The sequence below is a fragment of the Acomys minous genome (assembly GCF_964271855.1).
Source record: "Acomys minous genome assembly, chromosome: 9".
Lineage (NCBI taxonomy): Eukaryota > Metazoa > Chordata > Mammalia > Rodentia > Muridae > Acomys > Acomys minous.
The window spans coordinates 51,290,484-51,316,251 of record NC_140490.1 but is presented as its reverse complement, the minus strand read 5'-3'; the positions used below and the strand labels follow the sequence as shown (position 1 = coordinate 51,316,251).

Here is a 25,768-nt window from a genome sequence, read left to right as displayed (position 1 = left end):
CTGCTCGCTGGGATTTAGAATCACCTAGTATGCACACTCCTGTACATGTCTGTGAGAATGTTCGCAGAGAAGTTTAACTAAGAGACAAAGGACCAGCATGAGTATGGGTGAATTTTTTTTTAAATGAAAATCAGGTGGGGCTGTAGGTGTCCTATCACACTGCATCTTGACTGTGGGTGCAATGTGACCAGTTTCCTAATACCCTGCCGCCATTCCCTCCACATCAGAATGGGTTACCCCTTCAAACAGTGAGCCAAAATAAAGCCTTCCTTAAGTTGATGTTGTCAGGTATTTTGTTTCGGTAACGAGACAAGTAATTAATGCACTACCCACAGTCAGTGTAATTTGTCGTTTTGTGATTAAAAAAAAAAGTTGTATTAGTTCCTTTTTTGGTGCTATGATGAAACGCCATGAACAACATGACTTTTGGAAGAAAGTGTTTATTTTGGCTTACGGTTTCAGAGGGAGGGAGAGTACATAACGGTGGGGTAGGTGTGGCAGCAGGCAGACGTTCTGGCGGAAAGCTGACAGGTCAGTCTTTAGCCCCACATGGGAAGCAGAAAGAGGAAGTGCGAACCAAGCGTTCAGTCACATGAGCCTATGGAGCACATTTCTCATTCAAACCACCACAGAAGTCATTGTCACTTATATAGTTGATGATTTGGGAGATCACCACTGAGGAAAGGGGGAAGACGGATAAAATCAAAAGATGCTAATAAATTAAAAATATGGGCTTCTTTTTTAAAAAAAAAAAAGTTAAAACAAAAACAATAGATTTACAACAATACAGCAATAAGGAAGAGCCAAGTAACTTGCTAAAACTGAGGTGTGAACCAGTCTACCCTTCATGTCACAATACTAATGAAGTCCTAAGACAAAATGCATCTGCATAGATGCTTGGTTAAAGGGATTTCTGTGAGCCGAAGATGCCTGCAGGAGACAGAAAGGAACCTCCTGGCTCCTAGTAAATCTTCCTGATAAACTGAAGGCTTCAGACTGCAGCTGGAGATGAAAGATAAGCTGATAGTTTCTTCAGTTTGTTGATTCTTAAAATATAGGTCCCCGAGTCCTACAGGATCCTGCAGAGCATGTCTTCAACTCTACTGGTACTCAGACACTTTGAAACAGGCACACACAAGCCATGCACCCACTATACAAGATGGCTTTTCCTCTCTGGGAGTGAAGCCGTTCCCACAAAGCTGCCATCATTTTTTCATTTCTTTGTTCATTTTGTGTTTATCTTAAATAAAACTTTCCCAGCTATACCTGTAGTCCTAGCACTCAGGTAGCTGAGACAGGGGGGCCATGGGCTGGAGGTCACCTGGGCTTCATAGTAAGACCTTGACTGTGATTAATTAGTTAGTTGATTGGTTAAAGGAAATTGAGAGTTTTAAGTTTTTCAATGCTTAAGAACCAAATGACAAAAATTCATTAGTGAGCAGCGTTTCATAAGAATGTAGTACTTTCCATGTTCCGTGCTTAAAACTGTGTGAACTCACTGTAGCATCATTTCATTTAATCAGAAAAATTTAAGGAAACACTTCTTCCAAAGTTGGCATGTGCCAGGGAGCCATTTCCACTTCTGAGGCTTAAAGCTTTAACCCATCAGTGGCATCCTTGGATGACTTGTTTCTTAGTCAGCCGGTGGGTGTCACTGGCTATATAGAGCAGCCAGTGTCTTTGAGGATGACGATTTAGAAGGTCACTAGTATTATCAAACTCTTACACAGCTCTGTGTCTTGTTATTAAATGATACCTTGTGGGCTGCAGAATGGTGGCTCTGGGATGGGGAACTGGCACAGCAGATAAAGTTCTTGGCGTGCACAAGTGAAGACTAAGCTGCAAATCTCCAGCACGCTCATAAATGTTGGGCAGAGCAGGTAGATATGGCTGCTGTATATAATCTCAGCACTTAGTAAATAGAGACGCAAGCACCAGGAGTCCTGGATCAACCAGCCAGTAAGGTAGCTATATTGGCAAGTTCAGCAAGAGGCCCTGCCTCAAATAATAAAGTAAGAGAAGTCAAGAAAGACACCTGGCATCAATTTTATGTCTCATGGCCATAAACATACATACATACACACTCACACATGGGTGCACCCATACACATGTGAGTACTCATAGACACATGTACACCACACACATATGCATGCAAAAAAGAGAGAATAGTTTGTCTCCCCTCTTATTGTGTAGAGGAGGGTTTTCTTGTTTAATAGCAAAAGTGCATTAATTTCAGAAGAAAAAAAATGTGTGCCACGGCGCACTGACATGCGCCCCTACGATGAGGACTAAACCTGTTGCTGGTGCAATTTTCACAGAAATCACCATTCATCAGCCACTTGAAAAGATGCCCTTTTTAGTTAAAAAGTGTTTCTGCGAAGCTGAAATGAGAACCCAGAACAAGCTCAACATTAGCTCTGTCTCTGAGGGAAAAAATAGTTGACAAATTATTGCATCAGCCTCCTCTTACATGTCTTTACAATAATAATTATTCTCTTGAACATAGTGTGGAGTCGTCGTTTTATTTTATAACTGTGGCTCTTAATGATCATCATCAAGTTAAAATCTGTCTGCATTGTCATAAGTGTGAGTGTAAGTGATAACACATATATGTCCCCAAGGAGGGGCAGTTTAGCTAACATTTCAAAGGTTTACAGTCTAAAATTGTCACATGATACTTGAATACTGTCTTTATGAGATGGATAGGTGGATGGATGGATGGATGGTGGATTCTAGGTAGAAAGATAGATGATAGATAGATAGATAGATAGATAGATAGATAGATAGATAGATAATGGATGGATAGATAGATGATGGATGGATAGATAGGTAGATGATTGATGGATAGATAGATAGATGATGGATGGATAGATAGATAGATGATGGATGGATAGATAGGTAGATGATTGATGGATAGATAGATAGATGATGGATGGATAGATAGATGATGGATGGATAGATAGGTAGATGATTGATGGATAGATAGATGATGGATGGATAGATAGATGATGGATGGATAGATAGATGATGGATGGATAGATGATTGATGGATAGATAGGTAGAAGAGAGAAGAGGACAGAGAAGGGAGTAAGAGGGGGAAGAGAACAGAGACAGAAAAGGAGAAGGGAGGGAAGGAAAGGGGGGAAGGAAAGGATCAGAGATAGAAAAAGAGGGGAAGAGTGAGGAGATAACAGAAGAAACACGAAGACAGAGCTGGCACATAGTAAATTTCTGCACTGCTATTTGAAGAGCTCTTATTATTGCCATCATAAATAAAATGTCCAATATAGTACTTGGCATTGAAGATGCAGAAATGTTCGCTCCTCGCCTTGTTTCCTCCCATCTTTCTGCTGTGCTCAGAGGATTTTTATAAAAGGAACAAAAAGCTCTAGATCAACACTGAAACTTTACTGGATTTTTATATAAAAATTAAAACTTTATCTATAATAAGCCAGAAATCCATCTATTTACTGCCCACTTCTTATGTTTTCTATGCGGAGTGAAAGCCTACATGTAAAATGCTTGGCTGTTTTGTTCGTCTGTCCTTTAGGCTAATTTGCAAGCATTAAGAGGTTCTTGCATCTCCCAGCACACCAGGGAAGGAAGATCTGGGAGTTTAATATTATCTAATGTAGTCCATTCATTTAAAGGGACAGAAATTGAGGTCCCCAGAAGTGAAGTAACTTGGAGCAAACTAGTAATGACAAAGATGGCGCAGACTTCCCTATGCTCTAGGGCCAAACTTTTTTTTTAATCTACATGCCACTTCTCTTCCTACCAATATCTTCCAACATATATCTGGAGTTCTCACCAGCACACCTCTGTTTATTAATATACAAACTTCCCAAGAGAGTGTGGTTATGACACAGTTCTTTCTGCTGCCTATCTGTGGCTCCTTCCATTTCCTTTTATCTAATCTAAAAGAAACATCCTCCTTCCAGATTGCTGGGGATGTGGGGGTCCACTGTGGTCACTCTTCTGCATCTCTCTGCCTGTGGACTATTTGAGAGATGGTAGAAATAGAAACTCTAGTCAGGGTCTTATCGTGATGACTGAAACTAGCAGAATTTGAGGCAGTTGCTGACAGGCTTGACACTCTCTTACTCCAGGGCCAAGACACCTCAAATCACTCCGCAAGTGATAAAACATGCTTTGAATTAACACCAGTCTAGAGAACGATGGAAAACATAGCTTGCAGCTGTACCCAAGGGGCCATGACGGGGACCTAGTGGTTGCATTATAGTGATGGGCTAACTCTATGGAGAGTCAGGAACTGAGCGAGAAGTAGGAGCACTTAGGGCAAATTCTTTCTGGCAGGAACCAGAGGATGTATAGAATGGGTTTTTCCTTTTAACAAAAATTGTGTGTGTGTGAGAGGAGTGTTTTATTCTGTTTTTATTTTAGTTTTGCATTTAACTATAAGGCTGTTAATAAGGTTCCATGTGCAGTTTTGTATCTTTTTTTAGATTACAAAAGTGTTTTTTCTTTGACAATTTCATGTATTTAGATCATGTGGACCCCATGTCCCCACTAACTCTTTGTAGGCCACCCACATTCCCCTCCCCTTCGTGTCTTCATTGTCATTGTGTTCTTTCTTCTCCTTCTTCATCTCCTCCTCTTTATCCTCCTTCTTGTTTTGTTTCGTTTCTATAACCCATTGAGTTTAATCAATGTTGCCCATATACTCACATGTGTAACTCTGCCCACTGGAGCATAGGCAACCTACCTTGGGTCACAATCCCCAATGAAAACTGACTCTCCCCCAGCAGCCATCACCTGTCTGCCAATAGCATCAAGAGCCACTCCTGTATCCTTGTTGGAATATTAATAACTCTACATAGGCTGAGAAGACAGCCAAGTCAGCAAGGTGTTTACCAGGAAAGGTGGAGGACCTAAGCTTGAGACCAAGAACCTACATTTAAAAAGCCAAGCACAGCAATACACACTTTTGAGTCCCAGTACCAGGGAGGTAGCAACAGGCAGATCTCTAGGGCTTACTGGCCAGTTAACCTACTCTACTCAGGAGCTCCAGGCCAGTGAAAGACTCTGTTCAAACAACCAAGGTAAGCCAAGCATGGTGGCGCACACCTTTAATCCCAGCATTTAGGAGGCAGAAGCAGGCAGATCTCTGTGAGTTAAAGGCCAGCCTGGTCTACATAGAGTTCCAGGACAGCAAGAGCTACACAGAGAGAAACTCTGTCTCAAAACCCAGAAACAAAAGAAAGAAAGAAAAAAAGAAAGAAAGAAAGAAAGAAAGAAAAGAAAGAAAGAAAAAAGGAAAGAAAGAAAAGTCAGCCAAGGTAGAGAGTGCCTAAGGAATTGACCTCTGACCTCCACATGCACATTACACACCCACACCCACACCCACGTACACATAAATAGTCATTCATATACAGTACAGACAAGCCAAAAAACCCAGCAACATAAGACATCGTTATAGGGGGAAAGTTGCCACTCACTAAACTCTACTTATGTTGTGCCAAGTTGCCCTCAGAACTCCGGCCTCCTACATGCGTCTTTCAATTTCATTTTACTATCACCGACATGTGCACACTGTTCTCTGTTCCTGCACTTGTACTTGGCATCATTCCAAGCACTCTCTCGTGTGTCAGTGTCACCCACATGGTCATTTCAGGCACACTGATCTCACTCCCTGCTGAGTTTCACATTTCCAAAGTATCACCTGGGAACTGGCTTTGATTTACCTGCACAAATACTCAGCCTACTTAGATGACTTTATTCTCTTATCCACATTATTTAGATCATATTTTCTCACTGTTCTGCATCTTTCCTTCTTTTTGCAGAATTCTAGTTTGTACATTAAAAATCAGAAAGTTGTATAAATAAGTCAAACCTATCCATCTGCCATTCCTCTTGTACAGCCGGAATAAATATATATTTTTCTAAGGCTCTATTTTTCTTTTTTTTTATTCATTCTACTTTGATGTTTTATATTTAAAATGTTGATACATATGAAACTTATTGAAGTAGTGGCTCAATATATTTATGTGTGTATGTGTATAAACATAGTGACTCTACTCCATACTCATGTTCAACAGTAATTTATTAAACAACGACTCTTTATTGCCTGTCCTGGGATCCCTTTGCCCTAACAGGGCTGTCTTGTATAGCAACTTGATATGCCAAGATGAGTTGATGTCCATGGGAGGGCTCCCCTTTTCTGAGGAGAAATGGAAGACTGGAAGAGTAGGAGGCAGGGGTGATGAGAAAGAGTGACTAGGAGGAGAGGAGGGAGGGGAAGCTGAAACTGGGACATCAAGTAAATTAATTAATTTTTAAAGGTGGCACTCTTTTTATCTCAAAGTTCAAAGGATCACAAACCCTGTACCTTCTCAAAACAAAAGACCCAGTGTCCAAGTAACTTTGTTAAAAAGTAGAAGCTGTTGGTATGTCAGTGTCCATGAGTACTTGAATTTCTGTCACCCATTCTCCATGGGGACATTCATGTAGAAATAAATTTTCAGTTATCTTTAGCTTTGAACAAGTTAAATTGATCAGAATCCTCCTCCTTCTACAGTCTAAGACCCGAGCCCATGAAACGGTACCTCCCACATTTAGGGTGGATCTTCCCATCCCAGTTAACCTAATCTAAAACTTGATCATAGACATTCAGTCTTTGTTTCCATGGTGATTTCAAGCCCATCGCATTGATGAGATGCCAATATCTTGTCCTTCCATCTCCTCCTGGTCATATTTTACTAGTTCTCCTAGGAAACACATGATTGTAGATCATCATGTGCCATTTTAACCATCCACATAGATGCCTTTAAAAGGTGATATAAAATATTAAATAATTTCTAGTGGCCTGTTCAGTATGTTATCCATGATAAGTGACATAGTGGTGATCAGGATAGGTATAGGCACAAATAACCCAGCTGCTTCATCTTAGTCATGGAGGTGGGATGATTCTTCTTGGGAAAGGGATATCAGGAGAGTTCTCCTAATAGTGCTGATTTTTAAATGCTGGTAAAAGTGCCTGATAATGAGTCCTTGCAAACAGTAAGAAGACATGGAGAACCAAAATAGCATTGGAATTAATCAAACTTAATAGGCATTGAGTTTGTTTAGAGGTGCTAGCAGGGGAGCACAGCTACATGTGAAGGCCAGTCCTTCTCTATTCAGGGAAGGTCATCCTCTCAACAGAGCATACAACTTTAGGAGAGTTAAGCAATGGTGAGAGAGGAAGGGAACACCCACCCAGTCAGCCAGATCAGCTGTATCAACCCAGCTGCATCAATGGAGTGAGAGATGTTACAGCCACAATGCCCACACATCCCGTTAAAAGCATTAGAAGTTCCCAGGCAATTGCTTGGCTTGAAGGTAGTATAATGTATAATGTTGGCTGTACTGTTTCCACTGTGTGTGCTATAAAATGTAATAATGTAAATATTAAATCTTACTTTAAGATATAGCTGCATGATTCTTTTTAATATCTGTTTATTTGTTGTTTGAAAAATCTCATACATTCATACAGTATTTTTTTTTTACCATATTCACTCCTCAAGAAGCATGAATGTCTCCAAATAAAGTAATTCTCACTTTTGTAACTACTCTCCTTGGTCATAAATATGATTGTGGATTTATCCTGTCTATTAAATAGTTTTTGCTTCATATATATGTATATATGTATGTTTGTAAATATGTATATATATATATATGTGTATATATATATGTGTATGTAGATAAACATGCAGATGGGTGGATGGATAGGCGAGTTGATGGAAATAAGGATGATGCTGAGTGAATAGATGGATGGATAGGTAGGTAGATGCTATGTTGAGTAGAGATAGCTCGGCACCTCAGTATATAAACATAGTTAACATTGTTAATATTAAAGAACCTCCCAGAAACTAAGATGAATGTGATCTACAAATTCCTGGTAACTTTAAAATAGAAAACCTTTAGACAACTTCGCAAAAGCCATTTATGTGTCAGTAGACATTAGAACTCTAATTACAGAAAAATCCTTCTCAAAATTGTTTTCGTAATGGTATATGATACAAATATCTTTATTATTACATTTTCTAACACATACTTAAGGGGAAACAGTGCAACCAACGTGATATATTATACTGCCTTCAAGCTAAGCAATTAGCTGGGAATTTTCAATGCTTGGTAGGGATGTGAGGGAGGTAACTAAGTAAACATCTAGTGTAGTTGCTAAGAGAATTGTAGTTGAGATCATAATAGTAAGATAAAAATCATTTTTAAAGTTTTTTATGTGTATTGTTTTGTCTGTATGTTTACCATATGCATACAGTGCCCCCAGACGCCAGAAGAGGGAGTTAGAGCTCCCTACAGTTGGAGTCACAGACCATTTTTAGCCACCATGTGGTTTGTTGGGAATGGAACTTGGGTCCTCTGGAATAGCAAGCAGTGTTCTTAACCACTGAGCCATCTCTCCAGCCCCAACACACAAAATTTTAAAACACAGTAAGATTTCCATCATGAAAAATATTCACAAAAAGAGGATACTGCTTCCAGTAGGTAGGCTGTGGGTGTCATCAACATCTATTTCCATTTCTTAATGGAAATGTGTATTTATCGGTCACAACAATAAAATTCCCAAGACTGATCCTTCTGCAAAGTAGCTTGGGAGTTTGTGGCCTAGAAAAGGTCTTTTTTTCATCATCCATGAGCTACCTTTTGAGGGAGTGAGGACACCCCAAGAGAAGGGAGTCCCTAGCAAGACTATAAACTGGCTTCCTTAAGGAAACCCAGTCACAGGCGTCACCCAGACAAACCCAAACGCAGCTGTATCTGTTGTCCCAGACTTGCTCACGTGGTGATTTCAACTCTTAAATCAGGCAACCGTAATTCAACAGCATCAGTAGTCCACAAAGCAAAACTTGGTGACTACGTTTAGACCTTCCCCTCTTTCAGGTTGTTTTCTCTAGGGCTGTAAATATGCCTGGAGCATCAAGAGGCAGAGTGGCCTCCTGAAGATGAATCCAACTGAATGACAGCTGTGTCATCATCCCACTCACAGGACTTTCAGCAGAGCCACTTCCCATGATACCAGTTTGGACACGATTAACAAAAGCGTGTTGAGAGGACTGGGCTTCTATAAGGTCGCATTAGCACAGCACAGCTCTCCCCGTCCTGCAGATTTGCAGCTCAGCCTTGTAATCTCCACAGCATTGGCCTTAAGGTCCTGCCCTGCTCTTGTATTCTTATTGACAAGCAGTAATCATAGCTTTCATCTCCATGACAATAATATCTACTGCTATTTAGGGTATACGAACTGTTGAATGAAAAGAAGAAAAAAGATCCAACCTTGCCTTCAAAAGCTAGGACTGTGTAGGACTGTCTACTTCAACTGATATATATTTTAAGTTTATAGAAGATCCGGGTCAAACACTATAGGTCCTTGAACCATGTACTTCTTACAGCCTGTCGGTTTCATAAATTACACTAGCAAACATACATTGTGTTAGAGGAAGCTCTAAAGGGGTGGCCTGAAGGGTTTCAGTGCTATCACATATCATAGATGGAAAAAGTCAAAACATAGACAGGAACATAGTTAAAGGGATAATTAATCCCAGATTCATCTCATTCATCTCACTTTTATTTCTCTCTCTCTCTCTCTCTCTCTCTCTCTCTCTCTCTCTCTCTCTCTCTCTCTCTCTCTGGCCATTGCTTTGCAGGGCTCTGTTTCTGACTCTGTCTTGCATCTGGGTGTTTATTCATCTGACTGAAAGAGCTTTAAGTCCTCTTGAAAAATTAATTTGGCTTTAACGTTCAGCTATCTAAGGCTCCCTGGGTGAAGATGAAACCATGCTGTGCGGAGTTTTGATTTAACAAATGACCATTGAATAGGAGTCTTTGATCCTCAATCAGGGGGGTGTCAGCCCTCAACCCTTTGAGGGAGACTGATCTTCAAGCAGATCAAAGTGGACATGGTTGGTGGTTGGCACCAAAAGCATTCTGGGAGTTCCCAGCTGCTTTGGGCTGCCACAGCCTGTTAGGCAGAGATTATAGATTTTCCTAAGTGCTTACTCACCTCAAGAATGGATGAGGACAGAGGTATGCGCACAGATGATCGCCTTCCTTGCACCTGGAATTGAGTGTTCCCACTTCTTTGCTCCCTAATGCTTTTTGTCTGTCTGTTCTGTTGTTGTTATTGTTTTTCTTCTTCTTTTATTGAAAATATATTTTTTTCCATACAACATATTCTGATTATGGTTTCCCTAACCCCTACCCCTCTCAATTCCTCCCCACCTCTGCTCCCATGATCCACATTCTTTCTTGTTAGAAAATAAACATGTACCTAAGGATAATAATAAAATAAAATAAGTCAAAAACAAAAAAAATGGAATATGACAAAACAACCAAACAAGAAAAAGAGCCAAAGAAAAAGCACAATAAATGCACACAGACACAGAGACAATCCCTTTTGCAACATCTTTGAAACAAACCTATTAAAATGCCTAAACCAGAAGCTATAGCATATATGCAAAGGACCTATAAGCAGAAAATTCCCTGACTTAGCATTATGTGACAAGAAACCTCCAAACGCCACAGAGTTGATTTTGTGTTGGCATCTACTACTGGGCATGAGACCTTAAGAGTGGCTTGTTTTCCCCAGGGAGACTCCCTTGGTCAAAACTTAATTTTTCATTTGCAAGTGGCTACCAAGTGGAGATGGTTTCTGTATTCAGACTGGGTGCGTGTTTCCACTTCTCCCTTCAGCTCCAGGACCCCATCTGGTGCAGACCTGTGCGAGCTCCATGCATGCTGCCTCAGTCTATGTGCTCAAATATGTGTCAGTCCTTATGTATTCAGATGGCTTTGATTCCTTGGTACCCTCCAGCCACTCTGGCTCTTATGCTTTTTCTGCCTCCTCTTCCAAAGGGTTCCCTGGGCCCTGCGGAGAAGGATTTGAGGGAAGCATCTCTTTCAGGTCTGAGTGTTCAAAGGTCTCTCATTCTCTGCACATTGTCTGGATGTGCGTCTCTGTATTTGTTCCCACTTGCTGCAGGAAGAATCTTCTCTGATGATGGCTGAGCAAGGCTCTGATCTATACATACAGAAAAAATGTCACTACAAGTCATTTTATTGCTACATTCCTTTATCAGAACAATCGTATCTGGGTTTCCCCCTGGTCACTGTCCTATCTAGTCTCAGGTTCCTGGTCACCCAAGCAGTGCTGGGTATGGGTTCCATCCCATGGAATGGGCCTTTACTCAAATAAGATATTGGTTGGTTACTTCCATAAGTTTTGTGCCACTGCTGCATCGGTCACTACTGTAAATTGAAGGTTTTGTAGCTGGATTAGTATTACCTTTCTCCTTCGGCAAACTGCAGAGTACCTCCCAGTACCATGAATATTAGCTAGTAGGGGTGAAGACTCTAGGTGGGTACCAGCTTGACCTCTCCATGCTCAATGAGTTGTGTAGGTATTGTCTCCAGCAATAGTGCCTTACTATCCACTTGTGGAAGGCCACCAAGAGCCTTTTAATAATGTAGAAATTCTCACTAATGTAGAAATTCTCAGTTCTTGCTCTCCAGGCTCTCTTGCTAACCTTTTAAAAATTAAAAGGAAAATATAATTTCATTCACTTTATTAAGAAAAAAGTAAGCGCTAAGAGCTCCTAATGTCCTTGTAGAGGGTTTGAGCTCAGTTCTCCCACCTACACTGGGCGGCTCACAGCTGCCTCTTACTGCAGCTCCGGTGCCACCCACTAGAGGGCCTCCCTCTTTGATCCACTCTTGTGCCTCTCTTGAAAGAAGCAGAGCAATCCTAAGGGGCCCAGAGATGAATCCTTGCCAACAGATAAGAACGGCTCTTGTCGCGATATCCTGACCTGGCCTCCTAGGACATTTATACTCACATGCACACACCCACACATAGACACAACTACACATCATTAGAAATTCAGTATGTCTTTTAAAAGGAAAAGAAAATTACACGCATAGAGCACAAGATGAAGGAGGATGAGAATGATGGAGAGAAAGCAGACAAGCTGCCGTGGGCGGCTGGAAAGCTTAGCTGGACGCTCTCTAAACGTGCATGTTTTAAAAGCAAAAAGTTGGTGTCAAGTGTGGATACTGGCCTTGATAAAGATGGTTCAGAGCATCTAGACTTTTTAGCATCCTTGAGTGTCGCTGTGAGAACAGACCGTGTCTAATACTACCACCCCCTTCTCTCCCACAGATGGAGAGCTCTCCATATCCAATGAAGATGACTCCCTGGACAATGGGCAGGCCCTGAGCTCCAGCCAACTGTCTTTGCCTGCCCTGTCGGAAATGGAGCCTGTCCCAATGCCCAGGGACCCCTGCTCGTACGAGGTGCTCCAAGCTTCAGACATCATGGATGGACCAGGTAATGACGTGGAAGAGGCCTAGGCTGGGTCCCCAGGATGTCACAGTCTCTTGGCAGGACTTGGGATGCCTATTTTAACCATCCAGAACATGAAGACCCGGAAATGTGGGGGAAACTAATGTCATGGTTGTTTGTACATAACTGAACCTAAGAAAATACAGATGCTATTTTCAGATGGTGTTTTATAGTTTGTAAAAAACAAAAACAAAAAACACTTTTGTGACTTAAATCACCTTAAAGGTGTTATAACTTGTTTTATAATATTGGTGGTTTAAAACATTGTTTGTTTTCTAACATTTGTCTTTGTTAAGATAAATCAAAAGACTCCTGTTCCTCTCTACACCTGTTTAATCCACCTGCTCCAAAGTCCTGGCCACACCATTTAAGTTCCAGTGCCAATATACACGCCAATAATTATGTCAGTTTGGTTAATCTACTGGTACATCCAACTGACATGGTAGTTAAATTGTATACAATGTCCCAGCAAAGCTGGAGGCTGCCTCTGGATGAATTTGGATGCCTTCTGATTATTGCCTCCCTCATTATTTGGCTCACTGTCACCCAAGTGGCCAATTTCCCTGTCTCAGGGGGTGCAGGACCCTCTTAATCAGCCCAGAGACCAGTCCTTACCAACAGAGAGGAGCAGTACACGTCAGGAGATGGGCTGGGCAGGGAGCCTCTGGGACATCCTGGAGCGTGGGCAGAAAGGCCCCTGTCCTGGTACCCTGCATGCAGCATTTACACCCACACTTTGCTCATGTGGGAGGGAGGGAGAGGGGCTGGTTTCCCAAGTTGGTTCCCACGCTTAATTGTGGAACCTGGCCTGCTATTGTTCAGCGCTGAGTAGAACTATGTCCCTTGTGGTGGGGAAAACTCAAGGTGTCCAGTGTTCTTTGCAAAGTTGTGCTGTTATGTAGACATTATTTCCTCCAGGGCAGAAGGAAGGCAAGAAAGGGGAGGAATCCTTCATGAACTGCCTCCTTGTGGCAGCCATGGCAAGCAGGGAGACAGACAATTGAGCTATATTTTGTCCTTTAGAATTTTAAGCAAGAACACTGAATTTTTACATTTCAACCCAACATCCCTTGTACCACTGGTATCTTGCAGTTAGACTGTTTTAGTGAAGTCTACCACCTCGTCAGAGTCACAGAGTTTTACTGTTATTACCCAAGTTGCCAGCACAGTAGGAAGCACCAAGCTATCATCCCATGGCAACTCAGCAAAGAATCAAGCCCAGATGAAGAGATGGAGGAAGAGTTGAAATAAGACAGTGGGAGCCAAGATGTTACTCTGTGGCTGCAGGGCTTGCCTGGAATTCATGGTTCCCTGGGTTCAATCCCTAGTGCCATGTACTTAGTTCTAAGACGGGATGGCACTCACCTTGGAATGCCAGCGCTCAGGAAGTAGAAACAGGAGAATTGGGAGTTCAAGGTCATCCTCTGCAACATAGTGAGTTTGGAACCAGCCTAGAATGTATGAGGCTCTGGGAAGAGGAGCAGGGAGGGGAAGGAAGGAAAAAATAAATAAATAGACAAAAAGTCTGGCAAACCGGAAGTAAAGGGACTGAACCAGTAAAAAAAAAAAAAAAAGGTGTCACGTTTGCACATCCTCTGCCTTGTGAGAATGCATAGGGCCAGGCAGGGCAAGAGACTCCTCAGAGGAGGGAGGGAGTCCTCACTGAGAGCCTGGCTCTCAGTTCTGACAGTTCCAGAGCTTGGAGGAGTAGCTACCAAAGCCTGCTGGCCTGTCAACCTTGTCAGCTGCCACTGATATCCCAGGCCAGAGAGGAAAACTGTGGACAGCACCGTTACTCTCTCCCAGTCTGTGGCGGGTCTCTCTCTTCCCTCAACAGAGGAAGAGCCCAGAGAATCGAAGAAAAATGCTAGCTCTTCTTTGTCCCATTAGGGGACCCAAAAATCCTTGTCCTGCTCATTGTCCTGTTAGTTGTGCCTGTGGGCCCCTGGGTCACATGGTAGAGCCTCTGCATTCTTTGGATGGTACAGGCTCAGTTGAAAGTGGTGACCCTTTTTCATGAGGAAATGCCCTTGCCCCTCCCCCTTCTCCTCCCCTTTCCTCTCTCTTCTCTCTCCCTCTGCCTCCCCTTTCTGCCCCTCCACACCCCACCTGCTTTCTTCCATTTCTCTTGTCCTTGCTTTAGCTCTCCGTGTGCCCATGATGGCCTGCAGCAGGTCGCACTCTGCTGTCTTGTTGGCCTGCCAGTGTCCCTGTCCTGTGTTCCTGGCTGGCCTGCACTGCGTTCGTGTAATGTCTCCTGTGTATCATGTGGTTGTCCCCTCAGTGTCTGAAGAGAGTCCCTCTGCCAGTGAGTCTGGAGTCCTCCTGTCCCAAGATCCTTCAGCCAAACCAGTTCTGTTCCTGCCCCCCAAAAAACCTGCTGCTTTCCCTGGAGACCATGAGGAGACCCCAGTGAAGCAGCTGTCCCTCCTCAAGCAGCCCCCGGCCCTGCCTCCCAAACCCACTGCCCGGATTGCCAACCACTTAGCAGGTAAGTCCAGCGTCTTGTGAGGCGCACAGCCCCTCCCTCCCTTCACGGGATAGTCTCTTTCTCTCTCAGTCTTTTTATCTGAGGCCTGAACAGGCATCTCCGGGAAGATAGCCCCCACGGGGTGTTTGGGTATTTGTATGTGTGTGCTGGTACATGAGGTCATGACCAGGGTTTATGTCTCCATGTCAAGAAGCGTTTGATATGCAATTGCCAGCCATATGCCAAGAACCGTCGGTGTTATCTGTCATATGTGTTTCCGTAAATATGTACATTGTATTTATGTGACTGATTCAAGATTATCACCCATCTGGGTGAATTAGAATCAATGTCAAAATGTTTACACAGATGAAGAAAAGTGCTTTGCTCCGTTCATAATGAGACTGTTAAGGCTTTAAATGTTTGTAAGTTATTGATCTAAAGTCTGGAATATTTATGCAATTAAAACTAATTTAATTCACTTGCTGCCAGTTCCCTTTAAAAAAAAGAAGAAGAAGAAGAAGAAGAAGAAAGAAGCTAGGCATGGTGGTGCATGCCTGTAAGCCCAGCACTTGGGAGGTAGAGGCAGGAGGATCAGGAGGTCAAGAGCATCCTTGGCTACTTAGCAAGTTAGAGGTCAGCATGAGCTATGTGAGACCCTGTCTCAAAAAGCAGCAGCAATAGAATAACCAACCAGGTGTGTGGGAAACAACTTTAGAGGAAGCACAGGCTCAGCAGAATTGCTCTAGGTTTAATTAAAGCCACTGAGAGACAGGGTTCACTGCATAGTGGCCTGCCGAGAATTGCGTTTTATTCCCTAGGAAGTAGCAAGACTTGGGGGGGAGGGGTCGGTATTTTGATGCAATGAGCCTTTAAATTATCTTCCCACATGACAGGCATGGTGCCACCTGTTTTAATCCCAGCAATTGAGAGGCAGAGGCAGGTGGGTCTCTAGGTTTGAGTCTGGCCTAGTCTATATAGGAAGTTTCAGGCCAGCCAAGGCTATGTATTGAGGCCCCATTTTTAAACAGAACAAAACAAACAAACAAACAAAAAACAACTTTTCCCAGGTCACTGTGTAGAATAAACAGAAATAGGAAACAAGTTGAAGACTTGTCATAGATGCCAACAAAGCTACCTGTGGGCTCTGCACTTCAGCATGACTAGTGGCATTGAACACAGTGATCCGAGGCAGAATGGCTTCTCTTGTCATTGCAGTGTAAGCTGGCACGAATCCACTAGCAATGGTAGGGCGTGTAGACCAGTAGATAGTAAAGAATGGCTATAGAATATTTATTTCATAACATACTCTAATTTATTTAGGCATCTAGTAGATGAGAAAACATGGCAACCTCACTATGAGCTCAGGAGCTTAAGTGGGACACCTGCTCACAGGACCCTGTACGTGAGGGACTGAAGACATCTCCAAATGCATCTATGCAATCTATGAGCATTCACACCGTATAACCAGGAGCAAATGCATAAAAATACATTACAACCTTTTCTTGTGTGTGGTTGCCTCTTAAATGTGATAAAGATAAGAGCGGGAAAGATGTTGGTGTCTAGGGGCTGTGGCACTGGAGCTATGCTTTTGAGTCTAAGCTCCATTAGACTTGCTCAATTTTCATAAATGAGCAATCAGTCATAATGAATCTGCATCAGCGTGAAGAGCTCTGCTAACCCCACTCTGGTACTCATTACTCTAGAGGCATCTGGGCCATGTCAGAAGGAATTCATCAGCTAAGAATCCCAGAGCTCTAAATTAAGATTTGTGGGTGACTACTATGTTCTCAATGTTATTGTTCTATCCATGTGTTTAGGGGTGGGGGGCGGGGGGGCTGGGGGTGGGAATGTTGGACAATTGAAAGGCACCAAGCATGATTAAGAGACACGGGTCGTGGCCTGGCAAACCGTGGAGGAAAGAGGAGCCTGACCAGGAGTAGTACCCAACTGCACAGAGAGAGGCACGCAGAACTTTCTCTCTCTCCTTAGGATGCACTTCCACGTTATCAGGAAAACCACAGTGGCCTTGGAGAACGTGTGTCTTACCATTCTTCTCAGCTCTTCAGCCAAGTGGAGAAAGGTCCACATTCTCCCTGTGCTCTTCATGTCCCCTCTTCTTCCTCCTCCTCCTCCTCCTCTTCCTCCTCTTCCTCCTCCTCCTCTTCTTCTCCACCATCAGCAGCACAGGAGCCAGAGCTGGGAATTGCTGGGCATCAGAGTCTTGCCATTCTGGAAGCACAGCTTCCTCCCCACCCCCATCCCTACTCCCACCCCGCCCCCGTAGAGCTGCCTGTGTTGTGGATGGGATCCTAGGTGAAAGAGTCTCAGAGAAATAGGTTCTTACTGGAATGATGGGTGACCCGAGAGGGAAAGTAGGATCTAGCAAAACTGTCTCCTGCCCTTCTAAATCTCCACCAATTGCTTCCCTAAGCATTCTTAGCCAGGAGCTACATGGTAAGCATCACAGGACTAACGCGTGTCTTCTGCACGAGGAGCCTGTGAGGAGCAGGCACCCCATACATGGTAGATGAATGAAGAGTAAAGCATGGCTTCAAAGAAAAATCCTTGGTGCCCTGGCTTCATGGCTTCACGGCTTCATTTGGTAGCAATTGGACAGCTAGCACTGTTTGAGAACTTTAACAGGTACCATTTAGTCCTTGAGGGACATACTATTCTCATCCCTGCCTCTTCCTCACAGAAGAGGACCAACAAAGACAGGAAGATGGTGACTGTGGTTAGACCACTAGTGAGTCACCAGCTTTCTTGATTTCTGAGTTGTGTGTTTTCATCCATTTAGGAACTTGGAAAAACCTGCATTGTAACTATATTAGTCTGTTCAGGCTGCCATGTCAGATAATATGGACTAGATGTCTTATATAGCAAAACTTAATTTTTTTCACGTCTGGAGAGATGGCTCAGTGGTTAAGAGCACTTGTTGCTCTGGCAAAGGACCCATATCCAGTTCTGGGCACCCACACAGTGACTCACAACCATCAACAACTACAATTTCAGAGAATCTAGCACCCACTTCTGACCTCTGAAGGCACCAAACACAAACACGGCATACATACATACATACATGAGACAAAACACTCATACACATAAAATACATTTTTTTAATCTTTTAAAAGAAATTTTATTTTTTCATAGTTTTGAAGACTGAAATTTAAGGTCAAGTAACAATAACAGAAAATAATACAAATATAAACATATAATCTCTGTTGTACTTACAAAACATTCCCAGTGTGTTAGGTACCGTAAGCAGGAGATGTATGCAGACAGTGTGCATGCTAAGCATTTGATGCAAGGAACCCAAGCATCTGCTGCTGTCGCTATAGCAAGAACTCCTAGTACTAATACCCCTCCGACACCGAGAAGTGACTGTAGTCTCAGAAAAATTAAGTGATTGCAAATTTCAGTGTGCCACGGTGTCTGCAACTACAATTTTTGCCTAACAAACATCTGTGTTCTGCCAAACTTCCTAGTGCCAGCACTTAAGCAATTCTAATGAGAATAAATGCCATGGTCATTAAGCTGAAAACAATGTTCCTATTTATAGCGCTCTCTCTCTCTCTCTCTCTCTCTCTCTCTCTCTCTCTCTCTCTCTCTCTCTCTCTCTGATTCCGTGAGCACCTCCATTCTTCCACAGTCATATGTGGATACATAATTTCATTTCGTTGCTCTATTGATCTCAGATTTATAGTCTCACTCGCTCCCCACCCCGTTCTCTGACATTCTACCCACACCTTCCTCCTTCCCCTCTTCAGCCCTGCACTCGTGTGTCCTCATGGCACAGAGGCCACATGTGGAGGAGGGAGGTCTACACTTCCTGGTAGCTGACACTTTGTAAGTATTCTGTGTTCTTTTAGGTCAAGAGTACGCCCAAGTGGAAAGTGAACGCCTATTATCCTTACAGTGCTAGAGGCAGAGGCTGAGAGGAGCCTAGGGGGTGGTTACAAGGCAGAAACTGGAGCAAGGTGGTTCTGCAGAGAGACAGGCAAGGTAAAGTTAACTGCCTGAGTTGGCTAGAGTGAAAAGTCCTAACCTGCCAGGGATAGTTAAAGCAAAGGAATAACACTACCCCCTACAGTGTACATGCCAGGGGGTGGTGATCTGGCGCTTAGGCTACTCCATATAGCATAAGCATTGCCAAAGACAAACTCGGGGTGAGCCTTAAGCATGGCTGGCCCCAACCAGAAAGGTTTCTAATACATCCAAACTCATAACCTATAGAAAGTTCAAAAAGAAAGTGGAGGAAATGCTTAAGTTGCCTGGCTTTACTTCACTATACCAGGGTCTCCATATTGTTCTAATCTCTCTCTCTCTCTCTCTCTCTCTCTCTCTCTCTCTCTCTCTCTCTCTCTCTCTCTCTCTCTCTCTCTCTCTCTCTCTGTGTGTGTGTGTGTGTGTGTGTGTGTGTGTGTTAGGGGAGGGGCACAGGTAGTTTGGAGATCCCATTCATTTATTCATTTAGCACTTCCCACCATGTGCAGGAGGATGTTTTACTAAGCCTTCGTGTAACATTTTAGAAAGATGTTAAGACTATCACCCTTAGGATCAGCAGGCAGCCATACCTATGGGAAATGCTTGGTGTGGAAACTATATGCAAGACAACCTTGAAGAGTACAATCTCGCCAGGTGTGTATCAGATGTGAACAAGAAGCACAGGCCCCAGGAGCATGCGTAGGAGGGGTGTTTGCTCAAGAAATAGCAAGTGGTCCTTTGGGGCAGGAATGCAGGATTCTGGTAGCATAACAATGAAAGTAGGGGCTGAAAAGCAGGCTTGTAGGGAAACCAGGAGCCTTGCGTGCCACAGGGCTTTGCCTTCGTAAGAGGACAGGGGCATCCTTTGTGGGTTCTCAGCAGCAATCACTTGATTTCAGATGAACATATCCATGGAAACCAATAGAGATGAAGTGTACCCTGATGGCATTGGGTGTATGTATATATGTATGTATGATGTATGTATGTATTATGTATGTATGCATGTATTATGTGTGTATGTGTGTATGTATATGGCATATGTTTAGTGTTGAACAAGAGCTAGTAAGTGTGTCAGCTGCTACCCTTGGCTCTCTCTCTCTTTGACGTCTTTTTCCAGCTTTCACTTTATTTGGACTACTATGCTTAAGTTTTGTGGGGAAAGACAACCAAGCAGTTCTGCCCATCTCAGAAAGCTTGCAATCAGCACCAAATATGCGGTAACAAGTAACTAGGGACGGTGACATCCTGCAGTCAAGACTGACAAGGAAGAATGGCTTCTGGTACTACAGTTTCTCTCCAACAAGATTCTAGCACACTGGCCAACATAAGCCATTCTTAGACTGAGCCTTTAGTGCTAGACACAGATTTGGATCTCTTCTTGAAGCTGACAAGTTCAGTGAAATAACTGGGCTTTGTGTGTGTGTGTGTGTGTGTGTGTGTGTGTGTGTGTGTGTGTGTGTGTATAAATTTAAGCCCAAATAAATTTTGAAATCATGCTGTTGATATATTCTCCCCTCAAATTTTACATGGAATACACCTTTTTATGCTAAGGGCTGCACAGATTCCTCTGCATCAATGTGCATGCAGGGGAAGCTAACTGCACCCACATAGTATTCTCCCCACAAACTGCAGTGGGAGGACAGTAGACACTATTTTAAACCGAGAATGGTTCTATCTTGGATTCTCACAACCTCTTGTTCCACAGTTCATGATCAGACCCTGATGCTCCGGTGACAGCGTATGCAAGTAGATTTTTGTTTTCAGTGCAGGAGATCTGGGAAGGATGGACTTATTTATCTCTTATTCTTCAAGAGTTATCAGATGGCACACACTCCTCAAACCTTCACCTTCCCAAGTTAGAGTGCGTTCCAGGATCCTATGACTTCCTGTGGAACTTCGGCTGTCCTCAGCAGCAGCTCATAGATGGTCCCCAGTTTGCCGTTGCAGTCTTTGCAGCCCGCATCTCAAACCACACAGTGGCCAGCAGACACAGTCCCCTCCTGGGCTTCACTGTACTGCAAGTTAAACTACCTTGTTAAAAAGCAACGCCCAACCCGTGGTGCCTGTGAACGGAGCAGGGATGAGTTGTGGGAGGTTGGCAGGGAGCCTGTCACAGTTCACACAGGAAAACAGACAGGGTCCCCTGATATAATCAATGAAGATTCTGCCCCAATTTATTAGTGGGCTTCAACAGGTTCCCAAAACCTACAGCTCTTTGGACGTTTTTTAAAAACTACTTAAGTGATACATCTCATGAGGGTGAGAATTTAGTCTGCTGTGTCCTACTGATGCTCACCTTCGGATAACAAGAAGCCCCTTGTTGCTGAGGCTTTTTTTTTTTTTTTTTTTTTTTTTTTTTGCTGGAGTAGGGATTGTGAGAGATCCGTGTACCGAATCTGAGAATCGAGGCTAGAGATGTCGTCTTCTTTTCCTCCTCCTCCTCCTCCTCTTCCTCCTCCTCCTCATCCACAATGTCCTATTTTGCATCCCTAGTTTGAACTAATTAATACCTTCACCATGCATGCCCACCCTTATAGTAGATCCCTCTACTCTCTTTCTTCTATCAGCTCTAAATTTTGGTCCCCATGACTTCGCTCTCTGGTTCTAGTGTTCTAGGAAGAGAGGGAATATTTTTTGCTCATCCTGATGCCTGTGACTTTCATCAAATCTCCTCTCTGTGTGATTTGTTTGTTTGTTTAAGTTTTGGTTTCAGTTTTTTAGCTTTTCAGGACAGGATTTCCCTGTGTAGCCTTGGCTGTCCTGGACTTGCTTTGTAAACGAGGCTGGCCTTGAACTCACAGAGATCCACCTGCCTTTGCCTCCCCCAAGTGCTGGGATTACAGGCGCGCACCACCACCCTCTCTGTTTCTATCTGTTTCACATATAGTAGCCTTTAGCTGCCCACCATGAAGGGGAACTCCCTTGCTGCCATCTATCTCCAGACTTTTTTCGTAATATTTGCCTGTCCCAGGGAAGGCTTGAAGGCATGACACCTCTATCCAACCCTCCCCAACAACGACCACACTCGTCCACTGTTATAAAAATGAGCGATATCATGTGTTTTCTTTTTTTTTTTTAAATACATTTTTATTAATTTATACATATTACATCTCAGTTGTTAGCCCATCCCATGTATCCTCCCACTCCTCCCTTCCTCCCACTTCCCCCCTACTCCCCTCCCCTCCCCTAAGTCTGTGTCTGAGGGGGACCTCCTCCCCCTGAATATGCTCATACGGTATCAAGTCTCTCCTTGGTGACCTATTATCTTTCCTCTGAGTGCCACCAGGCATCTCCGTCCAAGGGACATGTTCAAATATGGGGCACCAGAGTTTGTGTGAAAGTTAGATCTCCTTCTCCACTCAACAGTGGAGAATGTCCATCGGCTAGTCCGGGTAGGGGTTCAAGGTTTTTACTGCCTATTTTTTCCTTGGCTGTTGCCACAGTTTGCGGAGGGCCCCAGGGCCCAGACTCGCCTGTAGTTTTCCAGGACCCACTGGGTCCTTCCATTTCCTCTTTCTCCCAGGCTTCTCACACCTAAAGTTTCAATAGGATGTCCTCCCCTCTTACCCACTATTCTGGTAGGTACAGTTTTTCATGGGGACGTACACCTTGGACTAGTGTCTCGATATAAGTGAGTATATACCATTTAGCTCTTTTTGCTTCTGTGTGAACTCACTCATTATGACAATTTCTAGTTCAATCCATTTGTCCACAAATTTTGGAAATTCCTTGTTTTTAATAGCTGAGTAGTATTCCATAGTGTAAATGTACCACAGTTTCTTTATCCATTCTTCTATAGAGGGACACGTAGGTTGTTTCCAAGTTCTGGCTATTATGAATAAGGCAGCTATGAACATGGTTGAGCATATGTCCCTGTTGTGTAGTAGTACATCCTCTGGGTATATTCCAAGGAGTGGAATAGCTGGGTCTTGAGGAAGCCCTATTCCCATTTTTCTGAGAAAGCACCAGATAGCTTTCCAAAGTGGTTGTACTAGTTTGCATTCCCACCAGCAATGCAGGAGTGTTCCTCTTTCTCCACACCCTCGCCAGCATGAGGTGTCAGTTGAGTTATTGATCTTAGCCATTCTGATGGGTGTAAGATGGAATCTCATATCATGTGTTTTCATATAGGTGATTTGTAATATCTAGCAAAAGACTCGCACACCTTCTCAGCATGCATTTATTTGCTCTGTTGCAGTGGCCACTCTTGGGGATGAATCACCTGCCTATCACATGTAACTCTAGCACAAAGAACCTAATTGAATTGAACTGACAGGGTGATAGGCCTGAGTGGCTCAGTGGGTGAGTGACCCTCCTCCACTACCCAACAGTTCTTTTCAATGAGCCACAGTCCCCGTTGTCATCCTCTCAATTGGGGAAAGTATATTTAAGAATGAAAGTGTTCACTCATAGATGGGGGGGTTGAACCAAATTCATTTGCTGCTGGTGGTGTCTTCTAGGATAGCCTTCAATTGCAGGACTCTGATGTTTCTGGATGCATTGTTCCCAAAGGCCTGATGCATGCTATAGTTATCACATCCTGGCCTGATGTGGGGCACTGAACACTTCCTCTCACCTCCCTCTGCATCACTGGTCCTAGAAGGGGTCTGTCAGAACATTTTCCTCTTGACCAAAACAAGACTTCAGGCTACCGTGAAGACCCCAGGGTGGTCTCATATGCTCAGGGAATTGCTGATGTCCCTGTTAGCTCCCCCTTTCAGGCAAGGAGGACTCTGACGCAGCACTATGATTTAAGTCCTAAGTATGCATCTTATGGGTCTCTTATATCTTACAGCATCTAACGTACTGCAACCAGGTGACAAATGACTGAGAAAGTCTTCTTTGTGCGGTACCATTCACGAGCACTGCTCATATATTAGTGGTTACACCTAGGCTCCTGTAACAGGTGCCAGTTTAAAAGTCCGTTGGTAGCCTTGAGAAAAGAGGCTGAGTAGATGGCTTGGGGCGTCCTTTCTTTGAAACACTTGGAACCAGAATTGCTCCAGCTTTGGAGATTGGAGATGTTATAATATTTTCATGTGTGTCATGTAGTGAGACATCTTGGTGATAGAACACTTAGAATCACAAAATTCATTTATTCCTTAATGGACCGTGTGTGCATAGCCTGAAGGCAATTGAATGCAGAATCTTCAGTGGACATGCATTTTTTACTTTGATCCATCCCATAAGGTCGGGTGTGGAATATTTCAAGTGTGTGAGCGTCTCAGGTTTTTGAACGAGGGCTACTCTGTGTGGGTTCGTTCAGCCTCCACTGATTCACATGCACGGCTTGCAGTCCTCCATCAAGAGACCTGATGGCAGAAGTAATCTCCCATACTCGTTTCTTTGTCTGAAATCACAAGCCAGAGCTCGTGTGTGTGAGAAGTCTGACCCTCTCAGGTTTTAAGGCTCCATGACACTCACAATTTGGGTTGGTTTCCTCTGTTCCTGGAACTGGTCTTTTTTTTTTTTTTTTTTGCTTCTTCCACTCCATCAGCAGAGGCAGCTTTATGGATATGCTGCATCTCAATCAGTCTGGCTGCAGAAATAAGTGAGCGAGCAAGGCTGCATCTCCTAGCAGCCCCAGATCCGTCATCATAAATGCCAGAGGCAGAGTGTGTCCTCTAGCAAAAAAAAAAAAAAAAAAAAAAAGGATGAATGTCATGTCTTAGTAGATGCAAAGGGTTTGATTGAGTCAGGTGCTATCCAGATGCGAGAAGCAATTTTATCCCTGCATTTTCCCAGCTAATGGGACTGAAGTCCACACTCCTATCTCCTAATTCCGTACCGCTAGCTTTTTATAGCATGAGGTGCAGTGTACATCAGAGCCACACACTGGATCATGGAAAGCGCTGCTTTCTGGTCACCACCAAGACTCTCCCCTGCTTGCTGAAGAGAGAAATGCCAGCACACACTAGACCCTGAGCCCCATTGTCCCACCTCAGGCTGGGAAGCAGCAGCACTGTGGGTTTTCAGAGGCACGACAAGAGTCCCTGAGAATATCGCTGAGAATGACGTGTATTTCCCAGAGAAGGTCATATAGTGTCTGACCTTCAAAGCAAGCTGCAGCAGAGGCAGGGAATGCATTACGGTGTTTATTACAGAGTCAGGTCTCCATGGTGATCTCCTATGGTTACTCCAAGGACTTCACTGGGGGTCTCTTATCATGGACCATCTGCTCACCGGTGTGGAGGCCTTGTAAAATTAGACACAGCTGCTTTATGGAGGATGTTCTCAGCTCTACGCCAGCTCAGGCCTCAGGCTGACCTGTATCCCTCCTGTTCCCTCAGGGCCTAACAGTAAGGCACCATACACTAACCTATTTACTCCTGGCAATAAAACTGTATTATAGGTCATATAGCCTTTCCACAGGTGGGGAGGGGAAACTGAGGCTGCAGAATACAGGCAGAGAGTATTAAATGCCTTGGGCGGGGTTCTTGGTGGTAGAGTTCAGGTCTTCTGAGTGCTCTCCCAGGAGTGATTTCACCAGGTGGCTCCACCCACAGCCTGTAGCAGAAACCTCCAGAAGCCAGCCTGTCCTGTGCTCTGGGAGTAGCAGCAGCTAAGTTTCCTCCTGGGAAGTCTTGGAGGATTCTCACTTCACCTGTGGGGGCGGACAGAATTGGGAAAGAAAGAAAGTGATTTAGAGGGTGTTTCTCAGGCCCACTTAAATATAGATTCCACTTCAATTAGGACCTCATCAGTGGAGAAAAGGCTGGATGCCACGTACCACCTCTCCTCATGACCTTTAGACACAGTAGGAAGATAACCAAAACAATATTAGGCATCTACTATGTGCCAGGCTCAGTTCCTGGTGGTCAGTAAGATGGGTGAGAAAAATGGCCACACTCGTTGTGATTTGATCAACACATCACGGCTACCCACTGCAAACAGTATCTGTAACAAGTCAAGAAAAATGCACTGTGGCAAACTGTTGGGATGGAGGGAGGCCC

The 25,768-nt window shown here is 43.7% G+C and overlaps 1 protein-coding gene across 8 annotated transcripts in view; it reads left to right on the top strand.

The window, feature by feature from the left end:
* Positions 1 to 25,768, top strand: part of PHACTR1 (phosphatase and actin regulator 1) — a 461,758-nt gene that overhangs the window by 367,977 nt on the left and 68,013 nt on the right. For 7 of the 8 annotated variants that reach the window (XM_084794583.1, XM_084794584.1, XM_084794581.1 and 4 more), the window contains 2 exons: positions 12,179 to 12,346; positions 14,646 to 14,852. In XM_084794583.1, coding sequence (XP_084650709.1) covers positions 12,179 to 12,346; positions 14,646 to 14,852 — 375 coding nt within the window. The remainder of the gene's footprint in view (positions 1 to 12,178; positions 12,347 to 14,645; positions 14,853 to 25,768) is intronic. The other variant, XM_084794586.1, reaches the window with a different exon arrangement.